At 29.8% G+C, this 23,185-nt stretch overlaps 1 protein-coding gene across 1 annotated transcript; it reads left to right on the forward strand.

The window, feature by feature from the left end:
- Positions 1 to 9,039: 9,039 nt before the first annotated feature.
- On the forward strand, positions 9,040 to 11,230 carry LOC145581549 (homeobox-leucine zipper protein ATHB-13-like). Its single transcript, XM_081638558.1, has 3 exons — positions 9,040 to 9,570; positions 9,839 to 10,287; positions 10,750 to 11,230. Exons 1-3 carry the CDS (start codon positions 9,447 to 9,449, stop codon positions 11,131 to 11,133), a joined length of 957 nt encoding a protein of 318 aa, XP_081494684.1. The 5' UTR covers positions 9,040 to 9,446; the 3' UTR covers positions 11,134 to 11,230.
- Positions 11,231 to 23,185: the final 11,955 nt, after the last annotated feature.

Genomic DNA, 23,185 nt, shown 5'->3' on the forward strand with positions numbered 1-23,185 from the left:
ATCTTATACTGCATTTTTAATGGTACACTAGTTTGTATGAATTTATAAATGAAAATCACACGATGCTAAACATGCGCACAGTCAAGTTGATTTACATCTCCTCCGATCTTTAAGTGTTGTCTTACCAATTTCATATCTTTATGTTGTCTACGGCCTCATTCTCAATATCCCTTGTTTTTTATCTGGAAATAATAATATTATCAGGGGTCGGAATTCAATCAGAAGTTTATTTAAATGAGTTGAATTATCTGGAAAATCATAAAATGTACTAACTTTTTTTTTTTTCTTTTTTTCTTTTCACATTTAGTTCAAAAAATATGCAGATTCTGAACAAATATTAAGCACATAAAATCCTTTTCATTTTAAAAAAATTTTCATTTAACCCTAAATCATATTGCCGGTATAATAAATTTTAGAGGGATAACTTAGTTCTCACACACATTACTTTTTGTTGTACCAAGTTTTTCTCTTGTAAAGTTAAATGTGACTTGTGGGCAAACAATTAGAGACGTAGAGAGTATTTCAATCGATGTCGGAAGAAATTTGTTTGTAAGTGACAAATTAGTGATCATGTTATATCGAAGAGATATAGTCTCCCAACAACACATATTATCTCCTCAATTTTTTAAATTAAATTTGGTCTCCTTCCTTAAACTTTGGTGACTAGCTAGCCTTTCATATTAAATCAAATACAAAATAAACAAAGAAAAAATAAAAAGTAGTGGTATAAATATAGGAAATTGAAGAATGATATGGAAAAAGAAAGAAGGTAGAGTGGTACTATATTAGTATAAACTAGTGGTTGACGAATCACTATCGAAAGAGAGAGGATGACGCTAAGGTTAAGAGGCACATGGGGATCTGTGCTTCTGCTTAGCTAGCTCACCACACCACATCTAGTTTGCCATGTGGATGGGAACATTCACTTCTTTCCCTTTATTTTTTTTTTTTTTAAATTTAAATACTAAGCTAGTATTGATTCTATATCTTTTTTATACTACCAAATACCAATACCTCACTTTCTTATTATTTATAAATTTTAAATATTTTATTTCTCACAAAAAATTAATTTTGTTGCACATAATAAAAAATAGAAATAGTATACTATTTTAAACTATTCCGTATCAACTTAGGGCTTGTTTGGTTGAATGTAAGAAATTGCAAATTTCTTGAAAAATTAAACTTCCTAGGAAATTCTAAAAAGTGTTTGGTTAATTATAGGAAGTTTCACTTATCTAAGTTCCACTTATCTTCTTTCAAAAAAAAAAAAGTTCCACTTATCTTTCCTTCAAAAAAAAAGTTTCACTTATCTAGGCCCTAAATAATTTACTTTCTCCATTTTGTGAAAAGTGGAAATTCATGACAATTTCTACTTTTCATGAATTTGTCAACCAAACAACTTAAAACAATTTCAATTCCTAAGAATTTCAACTTCCTATGTTTTTATTTGTCAACCAAACAACACCTTATTATTACGGGTCATTTGACATAATATGAAAACTCAACTAAAAATCATCAAATTAAGGTCATGACTCATTTGATATCATTGCAGTTTTCAATTATTTATTTATTTATTTATTAAAGTCATATGGTACTTGTCATTATATTAAGAATCAAAAATTAGTTTGACTTGTTAATAAAAAAATATTAGTAAAAAACTGACAATACAAAAATGAAATCCTTTTTTTTTTCCTTATTTTCTGTTTTTGATTTTTAGTTTTTTAAAAAATTGAAATTAAAAGGCTATAAAGAACAAGCTCTTATTAGGTTTTAGATAGAGTTAGTTATCTGAAAATAGCAATTGTACACTATTTACTTACTCTCATTTGATTAACTTTGAGAAATCATATTAATGGCAAGATATATTCAATTGGATATGATACTTTTTATTATATGCTTTCAAACCATCAAGTATTTGTATAATTTATTATAAGTCAATAAAAATACTAATAGTATAAGTTATGTATTAACAAGCGATCTCAATACTAATATGATTTTGTGTTTATTTTTTTAATTAAATTTTTTGAGGGGTGACCTTGAGAGTACTTAAGAACATGGTTCCACCCAATTCTTATGGGGTACCCTTACAGCTTCCAACTAATAAAATCATGTGATGGCACTGAGACTTGCTTTGTCTTTGTTCTTTTTTTTTTTTTTTTTTTTTTTGGAAGATATAATTTTATTTTTAACTTGTGGGATCCCACTACCCAACCATAACACCCCACCAATAGTAGAAAATAGTGTTTTGTGGGTCCCAAATTTTAAAAATTTTCTCAATTGGATTACACTCTTTTGTTAGACACTGTTTTGGTTTTGATATTCTAAAAAGATACACTTGACAACCACATTTATATCACCCTCTACCATCATGCATTGCATGTATACATCAAATATTCAAGATCTCCTCTTCCAAATCCATGCATATAAGTATAACTCAAATCTAGCCTATGTTTATATCTGCCTTAAATCTTCTGCTTTTTTCAGAATGTATATAGCCTTACTTGCTCATGATTATGCTACTAGGATAATAATATCACATTTTATAATATTTACATTTCCATATTTGATAATCATGCCAATCAACAGCTAAATGTAGAAAATTCTAGATGATTTCTTTGTGGTTGTTTTTAATACAATTTGAATAAAGAATTTTCTCCTTCAAATCACCCATCCTTTTCATCAGATTTTTTTATATTAATATTTGATTAAGCGAGTCTACACCCCTATTAAGTCTTAATCTCAAATATCAAAGATAAATTAACTAATCAAAATGTTGGAAGATCAAGTTGCTCTTTTTTTGTGCCAATCCTCTTCATATTATTGGTTTTCAATATACAATAATATTACTATGCTTGATGTTATCTTTTTATTATTATTTTTGGATGCATATAAGTGTATGTTCAATTTTCTTCACTGTAAGACACTATATGTTGTATTAAACCCTTTAATGACATATGAGAATAGTTTTATGTCAAATTTTACATCTTTTTTGTTTGAAGGATATAACAACACTATTAGCATAAACTTGTACAATTGTTTACATTTAATATTCAAAAGCTTAAAATTTAACTAATTGACACTAACGATTGAAAAATATGTGTTTTAACCTAATTAAACATTATCTTAAATAAACCATAAAATATCATGCTTTGTAGCACTTTTGTATATGAGTACAAATGCTTTAATTGTACTTGGCATCATGGTTAACATTCTCATGCGAAAGCTTGGCTAATCATCCCATGTATTGGGACTCTTAACTTTGTTAATTTAGTGTAATGCGTTTTGATATGTCTCTATAAAGGTGTAATCATTCTCTTCTTTGTTCTTTCTTCTTGTTATATCAAACTAAGAGTACTTAGTATGTAGACCCACTAATAAGAACCTAAAGTAAACCCTTAATTAAACGTATGGATTGTATAATAATGAAGTATAAGTACATACTAAGATACTATTAATAGAGAAATCAAATAAATAATCGACAACTTTGATCATTTATATCATCAGTATCTATCTATTAAAAAAAAAAACTACAAAAAGATTATATCTTGAATTTGCATGTTTCATATTACTTAACCCAACAACAATGACAATATGAAATACTAATAATATTTATACTGTATTTTATTATAATACTAAAATATGTCGTGTATAAAAATAGTGTAAAAAATCAAAACGTGGATTTGAAAAAGAGTGGAAGTATGAAACAAAACATAGGCGAAAGATTGAAATGATATGGTCCCAAACGGTATTTGGCTTATACTCACGTCACAATCTGATAATTCAGCGCATCCAGTCAGTTGATGATGGACTTATCAAATCAGAAAACTGTTGAGAAATCAACAAGATTCAGTGTGAAATAGGAGCCTTTAATTCTAATTTACCTTTCTTTTGGTCCACTTTCTTGACCCTTAATTCCCTTATTATTATGGGTCCTATTTGCTGTTTGTTTCTTCCGCCATTTCGAGCCAGTCATCTTAATTAATTTTTAGCATCACTTTGTTTGAAAAAAAATTAAAATTTGAATCAAATTGTTCTACCCAAAATTTCTCGTCTTAAAATGACATACTTAAACACGAATAGCTACTGGCAGATTATATTTTAAAAATTTGAGATGGACCAAATAGCTTAACTATAAAATTTGTATCCATGTTGCAATGTGGTCAATTGCATGTTACACAACTTACGCTTATTTTGTTCATGGCTTAGAATTTGACACATAGCTATAGGCGTACATGAATTAAAATTGTTCTACACTAAATGATTGGTATGAGGGTGAGTATCATATAAGATTAATGCGTGATTCATTCTTCCTATTTTCATATTGTTTTACAATATGATCATAAAGACAGTTTTATATGCTTTAAAAAACATTGACAAAAATAACAGTATATATAAAATAAAGAGATTATAGAATATGTATCTAAATCACAATCGGCAATAAAATACAAACTATTAACTTGACTCTCAAGATTGCTCATCATGGATAATTATTATCCTTGCACAATTTTTTTACTAAAAGTTGCATTTGATACCTAATAATTTAAAAAATTAGATTTAGAACTTATGTAGTCCCCATTTTATGTGCATGATTGGGCAGTCTAGGAAGAAAGGCAATCAAGCTAAAGGTGGTTAGGCCATATCAATCAATCCGTATATATGTTATTCTTTGTGATACAATATTATGGATATGATTTGGTACATCTAGTGTTATAATGGTGCACAAATTTTATGTGAATTATTATGATTCATCTAAAAGAGTTAGTACCACTTTTGTAAATTCATGTACTAGTTACACTTAAGCATAATTTTGATGATCAAACTTTATGATATTGACTAATATGACAATGACCATTTCATTACTATATAGTGTCCCAAGCTAACTAGTGACATACAACAATTTTCCTTGTCCTTATGCTTTTCAACCAACAAGCTGAACCTTTGATCGCAAACATTCATTTTCGATTAAAGGTCTAGTCTTTCCATTTTAAAGTTGTGGTTTTTATTTATTTTTTCTTTTAAAGCAATGTCACTAGAAAAAACTAGGGCCCTTAGCTTGTACGTACATGGAGGGTTTGATGTATGATTCAACATACGTCTATATTATGATACGGGCGGGTGCCCTTATTTTTTTTATGTCGAATACGGGTTTAGCCCGAAAGATGCGATGCATGTGTGGGTGTTGGCGAGATTGGTAGGAGACGTAGAGGGTTGTTACTTGGTAGGGGTCGATAGGATGAGAATCCTATTTTGAGCCGTGTCAAGGTAATTGTATAATAATTAATTATGCACTCGATATGATATGATGTCAAAAGTTATTTTCTTTCCTTTAGTAGCTAAATATAGTTTGGTTTATTAAAGGTGTGTAGGTGTATTTTCCTTTGTTTTGTTGCCTAATTTGTTCACTACAATCATCTATGAACATTTTTTGTTTATACGAGTATTGAGATCATTAGGTACAGTAAATCATTTATTCCGCACCCATATTGATTAAACACCTAAATGAACGTGAAAACTTTCAAATTGTAACAACTGGCAATAATTTCCAAGACAAATAAAAAGACTTGTCGAAATTAGATAAAATTCTGTGACATTTAACGTTTTTCATAAACACACACCTTTCAGATGATTAGTGATTATCCCTAACTCCCTATTACGTTACCCACAAATTAGTACACGTAATCATCCTAAGGGGAATCATCATCTTAAAATAAAAGAGATATAGACCAAGAAATTAATAGAATTTGAGTAAGAATAGAAGTCAAGAAGCAAGGGGAAAAAATAGCAATCACACACACATAAGCAAAAAAACCAAACATGATACTCCCTCTGTTTTTATTTATTTGTATCAGTTTGACCGACTTATTTGTCGAGACGAAACTTTGACCATTAATATTTTTAATTGTCTATTAGTAAAAATTGTACAGTAATAAAATTATATTATAAAACTAGACATTATGACTAATCTAATGATATATTATATAATAACATTCATTTATTTTATAGAGGTAAAAAAATTAAATCAACCATGGTATGTAAATAGTGCAAAAATCAAAGTGATGGATTTAAAAAAAAAAAACAGAAGGACGTACAACATTAGTACAATACACAACTCTATATGTATGTCATTAAGACTAGTTAGTTGAAGAGGGGAGGGCAGGGTAAGGGCAAAGGGGGCAGGGGCAAAAGCAGAGGAAAGAAAGGATAAAAATGGGTGATGGGAAAGAGGGGTTGGGGTTGGGGTTGATGGGTAGGGGTCCTGATATTCACATTACTTGTTGGTGGGTTAGGTAGCAAACTCTGCCCCTCTCTTAGGCCCCATCCCCCCTCACCCTCTTCCCCTAGATTCCTCCTCTTTCTCTCTCCTCCTCTTCTTTCTTTCTCCCTCTTTGTTTTTGCTATAAAACAATTTTAGCCAACTCATTTCTCTTTTCTCTCGAGTTACTACTAGTATAAGCTTTGACATATTAATCATCTTGGTTTTATATATAATTATAGTTAGTATTTGGAAATTTCATCAATGAATATATATGTGCTACTTTGTAAGTTAGTTCGTGACTTACTCCCTTCGTCTCTGAAAGTTCATTTTGTATACTGTATTATTCAGTTTTTTCAATACTTTGGCTTACTATTGATACCTCTTGCTGAATTTTGATGGATTTTTTTGGCTCAAAGTAAAAGTTTATCATAATTTTTTGAAGTCAATCTAATATATTTGACCATAATTGCTAGTTTTACTAGTAAAAATATCAATCAAAACCTGGCACAAATGTAGCAAGAGTGTATGTGCACATATGCAATGTTTGTAAAGGGTGTAACCTACAACATTTTTGCAAAGGCTATAAATCATAATGTGTCTTGAAGTCCTGCATAGTATCTAATACAAGTACTAAGTTAATAGTGATTGTTAAACAACCAACTCACTAAAAGCTAAATTAAGATGATAGTTAGAACTCCGTGATTGATTTTATACTCTATTATGATCCATCATATTACATAAAAGCCCTATGGGCATGAAGTGTAATTGCAATAGGGACTCCATATAAGTATACTTAGGGCTATATATTCCATAAGGAAGGGTGAATGGGTTGAACTCGTGACCTACTAGTCAGGCTAGTTCTTTATAACATGTCAAATGATCAAATCAATCAGATTAGAAGTAAAATTTTAATTAAGTTGATGGTTAGAACCTAAATTGTAATGAGCAAAATTTCCTTAGTACTTTCATCAATTATTATGTTTTATTTAGTTGATTTTTTAAACAAACTAGCTACTCCCTTGAATCTTGTAAAAACAAATATCAACAAAGATAAGAGAATGTGTGTGCAGTGTGTCCATGAATGTTTTTTTATTTTATTTTTTTATTTATTTTTTAATGTAATTGTTTAAGAGAGTTTAATAAACAAAAGATCCCAAATGAACTAATAATAAGGTGGTAAAAGGGGAATAAATTTTTTTATAATTAAAGTTAAAGTGACCATAAGATAGATAGAACTTAAAAGAACAGAAATTGTAAACACACATATCATACCCTATGTATAACCCTTGACACCCATCTTAAAGGGCTCGCTGCGATATAACTAAAGGTTTAGATCATGTTATGTGTTTTCATGTATTGACAAATGAATGGCAAAAAAAAATTGGTAATTAAAAGTGTTTGCTTTCACATATAATTATTCTCTTAATTACCTTTAACACCCGTTAATTAAAGAAGGAATAATCCATGTTTGTGCAACAAAATTGTCTTCTCCCATCTCATACACTACTTGTTTATGTTTTGGGTACAACTGTCCTTAGGAAAGAAGATATAGACTTTGCATCTGTTTTAAGAGTTGGAAATGTGAATACCCATAATCTTCTTTGAATCATTAATCATTATTTAGCATTAATCACTTAATAATTCCTAGTTGTTGACTTTACATCAACTTTAGTGTTTTAATTTATTACTCAAGTAACAAGTAAGTAATGTTCTGCCCATTAAGATTTGTTAATTGCTGTACTTTTCTGAAGTATTATATATGATTGCCTAAGTTAATAATCAGCATATTTTACTCATGGAAAAATTTATAATTGTATCATACTCCGTAATTTTTATTTGAAGATACGTAGGTATGATAGTAATTATATCTCCATCTTAAATTACTTGTTCCATTTTAATTTAATTTTTTTTATATGTCTCAAATTATTACTTGTTTCATTCCTTTCATAGTAATTTTTTTTATATAAGATAGACCTAAAAACACTAATAAAAACTTTAGAAGCTCTACTTTTTTACACCCTTTTTAAAATAATATGTCATTTTCTTATAAATAAATGGATTGGAGGCAGAGTGAGCGAAATTTAATATTATTATTATTATTATTATTATATATTCAAAATGAAGTTTATTTGAAAGCATTATTACAAAAATTATGAATGAAGTTATGTTATACTCTATAGACTTGTTTTGGAATAAAGGAATCAACTAGTGAGTAGTAAGTACACCACCAAAACTAATGAAATATTAAGGCATTTCATCTACATACAATTTCGTCAGTTTGATAGAAGATCTATTGTTTGATTGTTTATGCAAGATCTCAATATAATAATATGTCGACCGACTAGCTATTATTTTTGGAAAATGAAACAAATAACACCTATATAACTTATTTTAAAATGCTAATAATAAAATATGCTTAAGAAAAAAAAATAATAATAAATAAAGTTACCTCAATCTCACAAGAATATTAATGCAGGCACTAAAATAATTTACTGTCTAGCTAATTAGTAAAAATAGTTTTAAACTAAATGCATTCGCCCACAAAACAGTTGACAAATTCTACATATATAAGATCAGGACATTCTACGTTGAAATCTACCCAATTAACGTACTACTACTAGTAATTTAATTTGTTTATACTGATGCAAGATTTAATTAATTAATCAATTAATTAATTAATAAGCATATTCCCAAGTTTGTAATAAAATTAAATAAATAAAACCTTATCAAATATAAAAGGATTCTACTATGAAGCCACCATAAAGTGGCCACCTTTTCTCTCTCCTCTTTTCTCTCTCTTCCAAAAAAAAAAACCCATCTTATGAAGAGCAAGCTAGTAAGGTATATAAACCATCCATCATATTAACAAACAGTGTACCATATTTTCTAAAAAATAACCTTGTATAGTATATAGTCTCCATTTTTATTTTTTTATTATTCCTAACAAAAATAAATAAATAAAAACTTAGCATTATAATTTCATCACACACCAAATTCTCTCTCTTCTAACTATAGTAGAGCTAAGCTAAGCTTATTCTTTACTCTAGGGTGTTGCCTTTGCTACGATTATTTCATTCGACATGAAGATAAGATTAAAAGTTTAGCTGAGCTTAATTCTTTGAGCCACGATTAGGTGTCTACACTAGCAGGTTTAGATAGCCGGGCGGCCGAGCAAGGTCCGGTGTAGCTCATGAGTACTACTTGTACTGGGATGGCTTTTTTCCCAGCTAATTTCATGCTTCAAACTCAAAATGATAATGACAATCATCCTCCTCCTTCTCTCTCCTCTATCCTTCCTCAAGACTTTCATCATGGTATACTCTCTCTTTTAAGTATTATCGATAATTCTATCTATCTATTTATTCGTCTATATATCCACCTGATGTATTTGATGATAGAGTATATGAACTAATTTTGCACCTCAACCAAAAGCTTAAGCTGATGCTTGAGACACAGTATTGGTTTATATATTCTATCAATATTGTTTTCGAGGATTCTCTCCAGTCAGCTACTGGAGAGAATCCCGATCTTTGGTGTAACATAATAATTGAGTTTTGTGAAATGAAAATTTGATGGGTGCAGGAGGGATTGCACCAATGTTAGGGAAGAGATCGATGTCGTTTACAGGGATCGATATGTGCAACAACGAAGACGGAAACGGAAACAACAGCCACCACCACCACCACCACCAGCAGCACAATAATAATAATGTAGGAGATGATGAATTATCAGATGATGGGTCACAATTAGGAGGAGCAGGGGAGAAAAAAAGGAGATTAAATATGGAACAAGTGAAAACCCTCGAAAAGAATTTTGAATTGGGTAATAAATTAGAGCCTGAAAGAAAAATGCAATTAGCTAAAGCACTTGGATTACAACCAAGACAAATTGCTATTTGGTTTCAAAATAGAAGAGCAAGGTGGAAGACTAAGCAATTAGAGAAAGATTATGATCTTCTTAAGAGACAATTTGATGCTCTTAAAGCTGATAATGATCTTCTTCTTGCTCAAAATCAGAAACTCCAATCTGAGGTAATATTTTTTTAAATTATTATTTGGATTTCAATGTTTTTTGTCACTTTTATTTTCAAGTGTTTTGATTATGGGAAACTTAATTGTGCTTCTTCTTTTCATTCAATAATTTAATTTTCTTTTTATTTATTGCATTTTTTTTTTATAAAGATTGTATATCATCATTATTTCTTTCTTTGTCACCTTTTCTTTATTTTATGGGTCACCTTTTGGGATTATGTTGATTGATTGATCATGTTATTACTGTATATGAAAAGGGGGGGAAAAAAATCTTCAATTTGTTATAATTAATGCTTATATTTAATAAATGACTATACTATGCTTTACAAAAATCTACATTACATTTTCCATCTCACTTGCTTATTTCAGAATTGTGGGTTTTTCCTATTATTATGATTTAGTTTGTTTGTGAAATGTAAATTATAATTTGTAAATAATTTCATGTAATTTGCGAATGTGTAGATATTGGCGCTAAAAAATAGAGAGCCAACAGAGTCAATCAACTTGAACAAGGAGACAGAAGGATCAAGTAGCAATAGGAGTGAAAATAGTTCTGATATAAAGTTGGATATTTCAAGAACTCCCACAACAACAATTGAAAGTACACTAGATCTTTCAGCCCATCCAACTACAACGGCTGCCGCCGCCACAGCCACAGCCTCCGGAAGAACCTTCTTCCCACCGTCATCGATGAGGCCCAATGGGCCTCCTGTGGCCCAAGTACTCTTCCAAAGCCCACAACAACAACCACCCTCAGTCAAAGAAGAGACCTTTACTAGCATGTTTTGTGGCATTGATGATCAAACTGGGTTTTGGCCTTGGATTGACCAACAAAATTTTAATTAAGTGTTCTTTTATTTTTAATTATGTTTTTTTTTTTTCCCTTTTGTTTGGGAGCAAATATTTTGGTTTATGATCTCACAAGAAAATTAAGTTACTAAAATTTGACATAGTAGTTTCATTTCTCCTTTTTTTTTTTTTTTCTTCTTTTGTTTAATGGCTACTTTTATTTTTGGTGTATATTATTCAAAATATCATGTTAAATGGCTACTTTTTGTTACTTTAGATCTCTTAGAAGAAAGTAATAAAGGGTATGTGCTTCTAAATCATAAATCAAATTTGTAGATTTTATTTATTTATTTATGTACATATAAATTTTGATCTCTCGTACATTTTCCACCTCCAACATCTCTAGGTTGCCTATTTGCAACAAAGGTTTCATTTTTATTTAATTATGTTTAAATTAAAATACTAGTATTAAGCCAATATGAAGATAAGTTAATTTTAATTTATACATAATTAAATATAATGAAAGTCTTTCTCACATATTTTGGTGAATTATTCACTAGCATATCCACGATTACAATGATGTATGTCTAATAAACAGATACGTTAAGTTCCCCTATTTAATATGATAAGTTAGAAATTCAACTTGGTTAAGCAAAATAAATTTAATGACTATCTCAAATCACATGCTAACTTATTCACAAAATAATATAGTAAAGTGAGAAGAAATAACTAACCTTGGCCTTGATTAGAATCCTTCTCCTTTCATGAGAAGGGAGAATGCCTTGATTAGAAAACCAAGATCATTCAATTTATGTCTCAATGTCTCACATATAGTTAAATGTTCATAACTCTTATCTAACTTTCTATTATTTTTATATATATATATATCTTCGTAACAAAATATATATATATATATATATATATATATATATATATATATATATTATAGTAGGATTATTATAACATGTTTTCTATAACTTTTAACTATTTTAGATCACAAAATTGCAATCACAAGGCATTATATTGCTCAAATTATTTTGAATCATTACATGTCAGTTTGAACTAGACTATTTCATACACACAATAAAGTTCATTTTTGATGAAATAACTTTTATCGAGATAAAATAGGTTTAACTAACTTCAAGCAAATTAACAAGCTAATTATTGACTAGTTAATTTAACTCAATCCATCGATAAATTGTATAATATTGAATGATGTTACATAGTATTATATTTATTTTCATTAACCCTAAAACAATCATTAATTCATCATCATCATACTTTAAAAGTTCAATTTCAATGGATTGCATATTGGACAAGATTATAATGTGATGGTCAAATTACCACCTTTAAATATTAGAGGAGTTGTTATAAGTTTTATGAAAATGGAATTTATATAATTTAATTATTTGCATTGACCATACTCGTTACCCAAAACGGAGTAACTTTTATAAGGTGGCAAAAAAGTAGGTAATGATAAAAAATGATGATTGCATCAATCACTGCATGTTTTCTTCATGTAATTAACCTTTTTATGCTCATAGGAGAGCGTGAATAAAATCTACTTGAAGTTAGTGAATAAATAAATAAATAAACAAAAACTGTACTACGAGTAGTAATTTTTTTTTTTTTTTTTTTTTTTTTGAAAAATCAATTTTTTTTTCAAAGAGAAAGTGGATTTTTTTTTTAAAAAAATAAAAATAAAAAAGAGTATCAAGCACACATTCCAAGGAAGGAAAACGACAAGAAGAAGGATGGGGAAAAATCAGGGGGAAGAAAACAGACGGAGAGTGGGAAATAGTCGCTTTCGTGATTAGGACGTTGGCTCTCTTTATTTTGACAATGAAAGCATTTTAATTTTTGAGTTTTTCTATAGTGAAGTGAAATATAGGGTGTATATACAGAAATATACTTTGTCTATATAACGTGTGTATTGTACAAAGTGTATAATCAATATAATTATAAAAAAATTGTTAACATTGTACAAAACTTGTTAGGTGATTCGAGAATATTCACCTAAATTTACTCTTCATCTGTATCTATGTTTTTTTTTTAAATGTATCAATTTTTAAATAAGGAAGTTTCAATTTAAATACATCACTTTTCTTTTAAATTAACTAGTTCAGTAGTTCTCTTTATCTCTCTCCTATCACATAGACCTAATTTTTTTTCTTCACTATCTATCTCTAATTTAAAAATTGCCTAGGTTTCCGTGAAATAAAATGATGCAACTAAAAAAATAGAGAAAGTAATAAATATCAGCCATCTTGCTTTATACAACACTTAAACATTGTACTACCTTCATTCCATAATAATAGACATGCATGACTTTTTTTCATAATTTTGTCCATATTTTTTTGCAATTATATATATAAAAAAATATGTTAATTAGTTTTTGTTGGATAATGTATATTATTGCAATTTCAAGTATTTATTCATTTATACTAATACGCAATCAAAGATACTAAAATTCAAAGTTGAGAAAAAAAAAAGTCATGTATGTCAATTATTATATGAGCTTAATTAATCGAATGTGTATATATTGTCAATCACCCGATTTAAACTTATTAGGCTTATTAGTTCTAAACAAATCTTTGATCTTATTATTACTTAAATTACCTAAAGATATGGTGGGGTAGAATAGAAGTCTAAACTTATAAACCTAAACTTATTAAATTAATTAGCCAAACCATGAAATTATATTACCTCCTTTATCAGATCTTCTTAGACATGTAAGCTAAGTAAAAATAAAGTGAAATAAATAAAGCTTAGCTAAACTTTGTTATAACAATTTTACAGTACACAATACTTGTACTCGTACAATATAAAAAACATATCAATCGAACAGAATGTGGATTGGTACGTTCTTTGTATTATTATTATTATTATTATTATTATTATTATTATGGTGCACTTGGATGAAGTTTACTGAAGTCTTTGTAGCAATTCCTGTTCATTAGAGTACGGTGATGTCAACAATTAATCAAATGGGCCTACTGTCATCCACCGTATTCAGAGTTAAGCTAAAATACACTCCTTGAACTTTGGTATTTGTAACATTTTAGTCCCTTAACTTTCAAATGAGGCAAAATGATCCCTCAACCACCAATGACTCACTTTTTAAGTACAAATCATTTGACTAAGTATAGTTTAGGGACCTTGGTGCACATGTGGCAATAAATTTAATGATTTTAAATGTAAAGTTTAGGGACCTTTAGCTGATGAGTTGGCATTAATTAAATTAGAAATGAAAGTTTAGGGACAATTATAGGGTGAGGTGGCTAATGTAATTATTATAAGCCAAAGTTTAGGGACCTTAAAGGGACACGTGATGCTCCCATACAAGAGTGATTATAAGTTTTAACCCTTAAGTGTAATTTAGTTCAATTAAACTAATTTCATTTCAACTAAACAAATTTAATTTTAGTAAAAATTATTTACTATTTAAAAATATATAAGTGAGATAATTTAAGTGTGAATGTATGGTCGTCGCCATTTACTTCAGTTAAATACATTTAGTTAATGATCTAAGGAAATTATTATTTTTTCCTAGAAATTAACACAAGAAAAAAGATGAAAAAAAGGAAAACCCTTAAAATTGTCTCACATAAAACCCAAAAAATTGAAAATCATTTAGAACACAAAACAAATAAATAAAAAATAAAAAAAAAACCTTGAAATTGACACACAAAAACCCTAAAAATTGAAAACCTTTTAGAACATAAACTCATGAAAAATAAGCGAGATAAAGTTGTGGGGTGGTATTATTTTTATTCTAGTTTCATAAATTTATTTAGTTTTATATTACAAAGTTTGGGTTTGTCTTACTCACTCACTTTGAAAACACATTATATTTTTCGATTTTATTTATTTTTATTTAAATTTATTTTGGTGTGTGAAATATATAAGGGGTTAGGAGTTAGGATTTGAGGATGTGTGGTTAATGAGTTTAGGTGGGATATATTGTATAAAATTTGATTACGAAAAAATGGTAGGAAGTAAAGGAATGATAAAAAAATAAAATATAAAATATATCATGATTATCAAATTTTATTAGCAATTTTTATTCTTGTCAATTTACTTTATAAATATTTGGTTAAAAAAACTCAATTTATGAATTCCTAAGCTTTTGTTTATATTGTTTCAAAAAAAAAAAAAAAAAAACCTTCTGTTTGTATTTAATTTAATTAATTGACTATGATCTAACAAGTCCCTAAACTTTTGCTTGAAAAAAATAAGTATAGTCCCTAAACTTTGCTAACTCATCGCTGGAAGTCTTTGAACTTTGGTTTAGTTGGCATTGATATCCCTAAACTTTGTTGATTAGGAAGTTTATTCCTCCACCATAAATGGTGGGGCAAGGGTGATTGAGAGACTTTTTTGCCTCATTTCAAAGATGAGAGACCAAATATGCTACTAAAGGAAAAGTTGAGGGACCGTATTTTAGCTTAACTCTCATATTCAAGAAGAGGAATCTTATCATCCAACAAAGTCTTGCAAGATCGATCAAAATCTAAACCCTTTGATGTGGAGGAAATCAAGCAATGTTAGAATTTTTTATAATTTTATGTATAAACATATGGGCCATACTCTATTTGGATATATATATTGATTGAATTTTTTGGGAGAATAATAATATTTTTGAATCAAACTATTTCTCACTTGATATGATTGCAAGTCTACTCTTTTAAGTTAGTTTCAATTTTGCATAAACTATATAAGTCAAGTTAATACATATTTCAAAACTTAAATCATATTGAATTTGTTTTAACAAGTTTTTGTATGTTATATTGATGTGATCAAGATCATCTAGATACATTAATTATGAATAAAATCTACATAAATTGCTTATTCCTATATGTTAGTTTAGATGAACTACTACAAGAGGGGGGGTGAATGGTAGTAGGTTCCAATCGCGGAACTTAAGCGGAAATAAACAATTAAAACGTAAAGGAACTTAAAGCACACAGCAAGTTTTACGAGGAAACCATCCAGTGCCTAACTGGAAGTAAAACCTCGGCCCTATTGGGACTTATAAACAAATTCCACTATAATAGGCAACTCTCCTAGTACAACCTATTACACAGACATTTGCTTCGCAAGTTCCTCTTAAGACACTTGCTAATTGATAAGAACCTATCCTATCAGACCTAAGACAAACTCAGGCACCTTTTTCGACCCAAGACACACTCAGGTTCCTTTCTCGACCTAAGACACACTCAGGTTCCTTTTTCCCACTTGCAACCCAAGACAGACTCGGGGTGACTGACTACCACTCGAATTTTACGAGATTTCAAACTCATCACTTGTGTGAATTTAAGAGAATTCACAATCTCACCCCAAAATACAAAACACTCAAAAAAACCCTTTTTCCCATTACAAGATCTCATTGAATATCCCTAAATACATATCTATGAATAAAGAGATAAAACTAATATGTTGAACACTCGAGACCTGTCTGGAACTCACTGGACGTACTGTAACCAAAACCTGATAGGAACTTTGACCAGGAGAACTGACTTAGCTTCGTGGTGAAGGCTAAAACCATTAAGCACGACCACTACACTTCGTCAGCCTCAACTTTGAATGAATACATATGAGCATATTTATAGTACACTCGAATTATTCATTTCATCTTGAAAAAGATAGATTTTCTGAAAAGATAAGTTTAAAAGATATTTTCTAAAAACAAGTTTTCCGAAAATATATCTTTTTGTTAAGAATAAAATCTGTCAATAATAATAAGATAAACTTAACATAAAATCAGATTTAATTCCAATCTTATCTTTTAGTTTAAAAATACTTTTTAAACAAAATTTATCTTTTTCCAAAAGGGATTTATTAGAAGATAAATATCTTTATTCAGTAAAGCCAAATCCCTAAAAGATATGCACGTATAAGGTAAATATATATATCATTAAAACCGACTTTTAACAACGTGCACACTTAAGTTCCTATTAGGTTCCTGAACTCTGACAGTCTCCGAGTTCCTGACAAGTCAGTTACTCTAGTTTCATTGACTGTTTGGAGTTCACCTTGGTTCTATAAAGACTTGTTCCAGACCGACTTTTATGTCCAACATACTTACATGAATCCTAGAGCAATATACTTCTATTTCTCTGTCTTCATGTTGCTTCTCTGAAACTCTTGTTCTGGAATCCTGTAGTCTTGATATATTCTGGATCTTAGGGTTTGCCCCAGCATTACACCGGAACCAGGTCGTTACAACCCGTTTCGAAGTTCCTGTTAAGAAACTTCTGGAAGTTCCATTTCTGGAACTCTTCTTCTAACTTTACTTGTATCCTCGTGGATCTTCTAAAGTTCCTCTGTTTCAGTTCCTACTTCAGCCCTCAACGCTTACTGAACCTGCAAACATCACAACACTAGAAAATCCTTATTAAATGGAAGTTTGCTCAATTCTTAACATCATCATCAAAACCTCATAAGGGTCAACAAGTTGCCCCTTTTTAATGATGACAAACTGAGCAAACTTCTGAGGATAACAAAGTAACTCAGAAGGTTAGTTTTTTCATTTATAAAAACAATAAAGAAAACTAAACTAAATTAAAAGACTCCTACACATACATGACCTATATATGTATAGGATACTTACCTTATGAAGCTAACATATGCAAACACATGTTTACATAGTTACCTTCATGGTTCCTTAGCCATCATCATGCTTATCAACCATAACACTTATCGTTGTTCTTGTTCCTCTAATGCTTATCCTATATTGCTCAAGTTCCTTACATATATACCTGTCATTACTCAGGTTCCTTGTATCCTGTTCCAAGCATAACTTGCTCTTTCTATGCACAACTTAACATACACGTTAGATAGATAATCATCATTAGTTTATAATCATCAAAACCTAATTGCTCAACACTATATTATTTACATTTTTTTTAATTAAAGTAGTCTTATAATTTTGTTAAGTTACAAAGACATCACACATGTATGGATATATTGTGGTAAAATTCTTATTAATTTTTTTAAAAAAAAAAAACTGAATCTCCAACTAATTATCAAGGACCAATTCAATTCCTAACATATCACATGCCTTGAACGACCTCTCTTGCTAAGGGAGCTCTACACAAAATGACACGATTTAAGGGATGGAGCTCTCATCTTCTCTTGTTTAAGAGCCTAATCGAAGGTATATAGCCACCTCCACATACATTGTTGTATTACAATGTCTTTGTGCATAATAGTTAGGAAACGACAATATAATACATCAATCTTAATCCATAAAAAATGAGGGGTAAGCGATTATTTGTAATTCTTATAAACTCTTACATAATCCACTTGTTAGTGCACGAAAATTCAACATGTATAGTCTAGTTACTCATATCAATTCATCTACGGAGTAATTTACATTTAGTAGAATGTATTTAACATTAACAAATTATTCAAAAGTGATAAGACATGCCCATCATTTCTCTTTTTACATAACCCTACCTTGTTGTACATAAAGTACAACACAACTTGTTAGAAAGCTATATATATCTTTAATTCGTTATGTACTGTTCACCCGAATCCTCTCTATTGTTCACCCGAATTCTCTCTATTTGCAATCCTCTCTATTTCCCCTTTTGATCTTATTTTTATTTTGTTTTATAATCAAATTAGCTATTTTTATTTCTTGAACTTATTGGTCTTACCTATATATAAATTCGTCTCCACAATTTGAAAATAGCAAAGTAAAATGGTTGCATCTTCCGACCAAAGCATATTATAGAGTATCATAATTTAAGAATTGAGAAGTAACCGAATAATTACCTTCGTTAATTATTATGTGCAACAGAAGGGTATTATTTATGAGACATAAAATATTCCTTTGTTGAACATAATAATTAAGGAAGGTAGCATAAAGATTTTACAATTGGAAGTACTACCTGTCTTAGGCAGATAACTAGATTGAAGATGTTCTATTAATTAATACAACCATTGTAAGATCATTCCCCAAATATAAGGGCACATTAATCAAGTAAGTGATCTACTCAATAATAGGCCAAGTTTTTTGGGCATTAGTTAATTAAGAATAAAACATGGGATCATGTGCAAATGTACAAAGATTAACTTCTTAATTAGCAGGAAGGATGGAAAATTTGGCATTTTGAGGTGTTCATTTAGATGTCAAACAACATGATCTTAATAGTGTAATTTTTTTATTACTATATAATATTAATTTTGAATAGATCGACATACATAAAGTAGTAAAGATTAAGTAAAAAAATATTTAAAAAATAAATCCAGATGCTCTATAAGTGGCCACGTGGTTAGTGGTATAATTGGAATTAATTAATTACCTAATGAAGATTACTATGGATTTTATTGAAGATTTTTGCAAATACTCTAGGAAACAAATCCTGGCATGTTGGTGGATCATTGAAATTTTATAATCAACAATTGCATGTGGTAGGCACCTGGGCTTGAAAGAACATGGAAGCTCCACAAAGTAATATCTAGCTCCTTTGTTTTTCTTCCAACATTTTCTTTATTGTTTTGATTTTTTATAAATCAATTCTAGTATACAACGGGTGTATCATATAGTATAAAATTAGTCTGTTAAATTCTACATAGCTTGACTCTGTAAAGGTATAATTAGTACCCCATATGCAATTTAAGTTGAATTTAAGTGCTAAAACGACATGATATCTCATGTCAATCGTACATATATCATGTATGTATAAAATCAATGTGTTTTTCCGTGTACCACAAAATATTAGAAAACAATCCAAATTTGAATGCTGGATACAACCTATTTTCAAAACATATTAACATGTAAAGTAGCCAAGAGTCCAAGATCTAAAATTAAAGTTAGATTAATTCTTAGATTTATTGCTATTTCTTACATTTTGTTACAGTAGATTTACTATGAATCTATGATAACTGGTGGGCAAAGTTACTGCCAATCATGATTGTTAGTTGAGATCTCAGGTAAGTTTGTGTCAACGGTTTAATTAATTGAAATGTTAATTAATTAATCCATTTTCTTATTAAGTTGTTACGCTAATGAAGTCAAAGTTATCTAAATCCGTATGTAATAAATATGATTAGAACAAACATATATATAGAAGTTTGTGCCAATAACTTTAACCAAATGATTACTCCCTGATAATATTTGGTGCAGTAAAGCCAAAAGAATATGATTATTTCTTCTCGTTTCTAGAACATATCATACTCAACCCTTGTAAAATATTAATTTCATCATTTTCATCAGGGGTGGTTAAGTGTAATCCAAACATACTTTTATCTATAAAAAGCTATTAAATACCCAAAAATCAATTAAGTACTCCCTTGAGTCCCTCTACATACTTATTTTGTTTTAATAAGTTCTTATTAATCTTCATACAATAATAAAATATTTAAACAAAAAAAAAAAAAAAAAAAAAAAAGCTTTTATATAACAAAAATATATATAATAAGTTAAAATAACAACCTAAACTTTAAAAGGACTAAAAGTTTAAATAATGTTCAATCTCTAATACAATTATGTTAAACTCAAGAAAGATTGGAGATAGCTTAGCCTCATAGTCAGTTGTTTAAATGCACCATGTACTAGGAATTGTTAGTTAAACTCAAGCATTTTCATAATGAGTTGTTCAATAGAAATGTTAGTTACATAATAGTCCAAATTAGTTATATGACTTCACTAATGTGTTTATTTGTAAATGTAAAAGTAAAAGTGTTGAAAGTAAATGTAAAAAGGAAAAAAAAAAAGGAAAAGTACAAGTTAAGGCGTTGAAAGACATGTAATCAAATATCGAATGTTGTCTAAATTATCTTACTTTTATGAGCCTCTTTTACCACACGTCCACACTAAGAAAAAGGAGGAAGAAGCACAAGATAATACTCCGTAAATGTCGATACAAGTTAATGAGGTTGGAAGACTACTATAAATTGTTCATTTCCTCTTGATAAATAAGTTTAATAAGAGCTAGATTTGTCTGGGTTTTGTGTAATTAGTTGGGCTTGATATAAACATTGGCTAGGTTTGGCTTATTAAATAACTGGGCCATTTATTAAACATGCAGTCTGATATTGGCGTTGAAATTAGTGTTGGGCTTTTGAATTGTTCATAAGAATAATTGCTTGGATAATTACTTGCCAACTACAATTTCACATGTCCTATTTTCTTTGAAAATTCTATAGTAGTCGTTTATTTTCTTGGCTCAACAAAACAAGCTACAACCTTCTTTTCCGAACTTGACATCTTAAGATATGTGTATCATACAGAGTAAAGAGTAGTACTTTTTGTACTTCATTTGATTATTTGGTCTCATATCAAAGAGATGATTATGTTGTAAGACTTGTAAGTTGTAACCCATCATTGTAATAGATTAGTGTTGTTCAGAGTTTAGCAAATTGGAAAAATCATAATCTTTCAGGTTTCTTCGTTTGTTATTGTGGACAAGAAACTAAGAAAGATCCCATATATTATTATCGCATACAAATTGTCCATAGATTAATAAAATCACCAATCCTTTGCCTCACAAAAAAAAAAAAAAAAAGAGTTATAAATAAATAAAAATAATAATAATAATAATAAAAAAGGCCTAGATAGGAAAATGCGAGTAAAACCAAGTTTATTTACCATGAAAATAGAATATACGAAGTATATATATAATACGAGTAGTAATATTACGTATATTGAGTGGGTAACTTATACTCCATAATTAATTAGTAAAGTAAAAATGATACATCACTAGGACAGTTCATTCAAACTCAACTTCGATGGTTTAGTTCTCAATAACTTTGTAGCATCGGAAATCAGCATAAGAGACAACAGTGGGAGTCTGGGACGGTTGTTGGAGCATGCACCTTCAATCTCGGTAATACCAAAGTTGTCAAAGCAGAAGCTACTCTACTTCACAAAAGACATTCTTCTAGCTCTTGAGGAAGGGATCAAGAACATTTATATCAAAGGTGATAATCTGTTAGTTATATAGTCATCAACTTCGTTATAGGTACTTGGTCAATTTCATGACAGATCGAGCATATCATTATTTACATACACTACCTTTTTAGCAAACTCAACAAGTGGAGCATCCGACATATTTATTTAGAGTCAAATAGAGTGGCAGACTGAGTTGCTAATGTATGTCATTTAATTATTGATAGTATGTACATTAGTCCTTATAATAACTCTTCTTTAATTTCTATTCTTTCTTCAAACGCATTAGGAATTCCCCTCATGCGGAGAGTTTCATAATATATCCTCTTTTTCTTCCCTTTATAACCTTATTTACAAAAAAAGAAGTAACAATGATACTAATACGGAATAAAAGAATTAGTGGTGTTTGCCGTTTTATCACAAATAGTACAAATTTACTTTTTTTTTTTGGTAAATAAGAATTTTATTGCCAAAAAGAAAGTTACAAACTTACAAAGAGCTAAGTTGTAACAACACCAAACACCAAAGAAGGCCAACCCAACACCAACAGTCCAAGAATCTACCCAAGCCACCTTCTAGGAAGGGTGCTTGAGAGAAACAAGGACAACTACTGGACTCAGGCTCACAGCCACCTTCTAGGAAGGGTTCTGAGAGCCAGGACCTGACAAGAGCACCTAAGACAAAAACAGCAAACAAAGAAAAGACAAAACAGCAGCTAAAAGCACCAAAAAAGCCTAAAACAGCAAACAAAGAAGCTGAAGAAGGAGACAGACACTAAACCACCAGCTGCCAGAACAAAAATATCAAACCAATGCCCACACTACAGCAAACTTGCTGACAGACATACAAACCAGAGATCAGAAACAGCAACAGCAACCAAAAGACCAGCAACAGCAGATCAAGACAGCAGCAGCAGCAAACTGACAAACTTGCAGCATCCAGCCTGTCAAAGCAGAGCAGCTGCAGGGCAAAAGACCAGCTGCCAACCAGAAAATAAACTGCAGCAAACAGAAATCAAGCTGCAGATTTCAAACAACAGCAGCCTGAAACCAGAACATTAACAAAACTGCAACTCCCTGCAAAACCAACTGAGCAAAAAGTTACACAATCAAGTACTTGCTTCCAGCTGGAATTCTACAAGCTGAGTGAAAGATAATATCCCTAACTAGAACATCAGCAGGTTTAATACAGCCATTGAACAAAACTGCA

This window comes from Chenopodium album, chromosome 15 (genome assembly GCF_948465745.1).
Source record: "Chenopodium album chromosome 15, dcCheAlbu1.1, whole genome shotgun sequence".
NCBI classification, from domain to species: domain Eukaryota; kingdom Viridiplantae; phylum Streptophyta; class Magnoliopsida; order Caryophyllales; family Amaranthaceae; genus Chenopodium; species Chenopodium album.

What these genes read in the sequence shown, in the direction of transcription:
- LOC145581549 (XM_081638558.1), top strand. Translation starts at nt 9,447, where the DNA reads ATGAGTACTACTTGTACTGGGATGGCTTTTTTCCCAGCTAATTTCATG. An exon ending in TCCTCAAGACTTTCATCATG is followed by an intron (nt 9,571 to 9,838) that starts GTATACTCTCTC and finishes TGATGGGTGCAG; the next exon opens with GAGGGATTGCACCAATGTTA. An exon ending in ATCAGAAACTCCAATCTGAG is followed by an intron (nt 10,288 to 10,749) that starts GTAATATTTTTT and finishes GCGAATGTGTAG; the next exon opens with ATATTGGCGCTAAAAAATAG.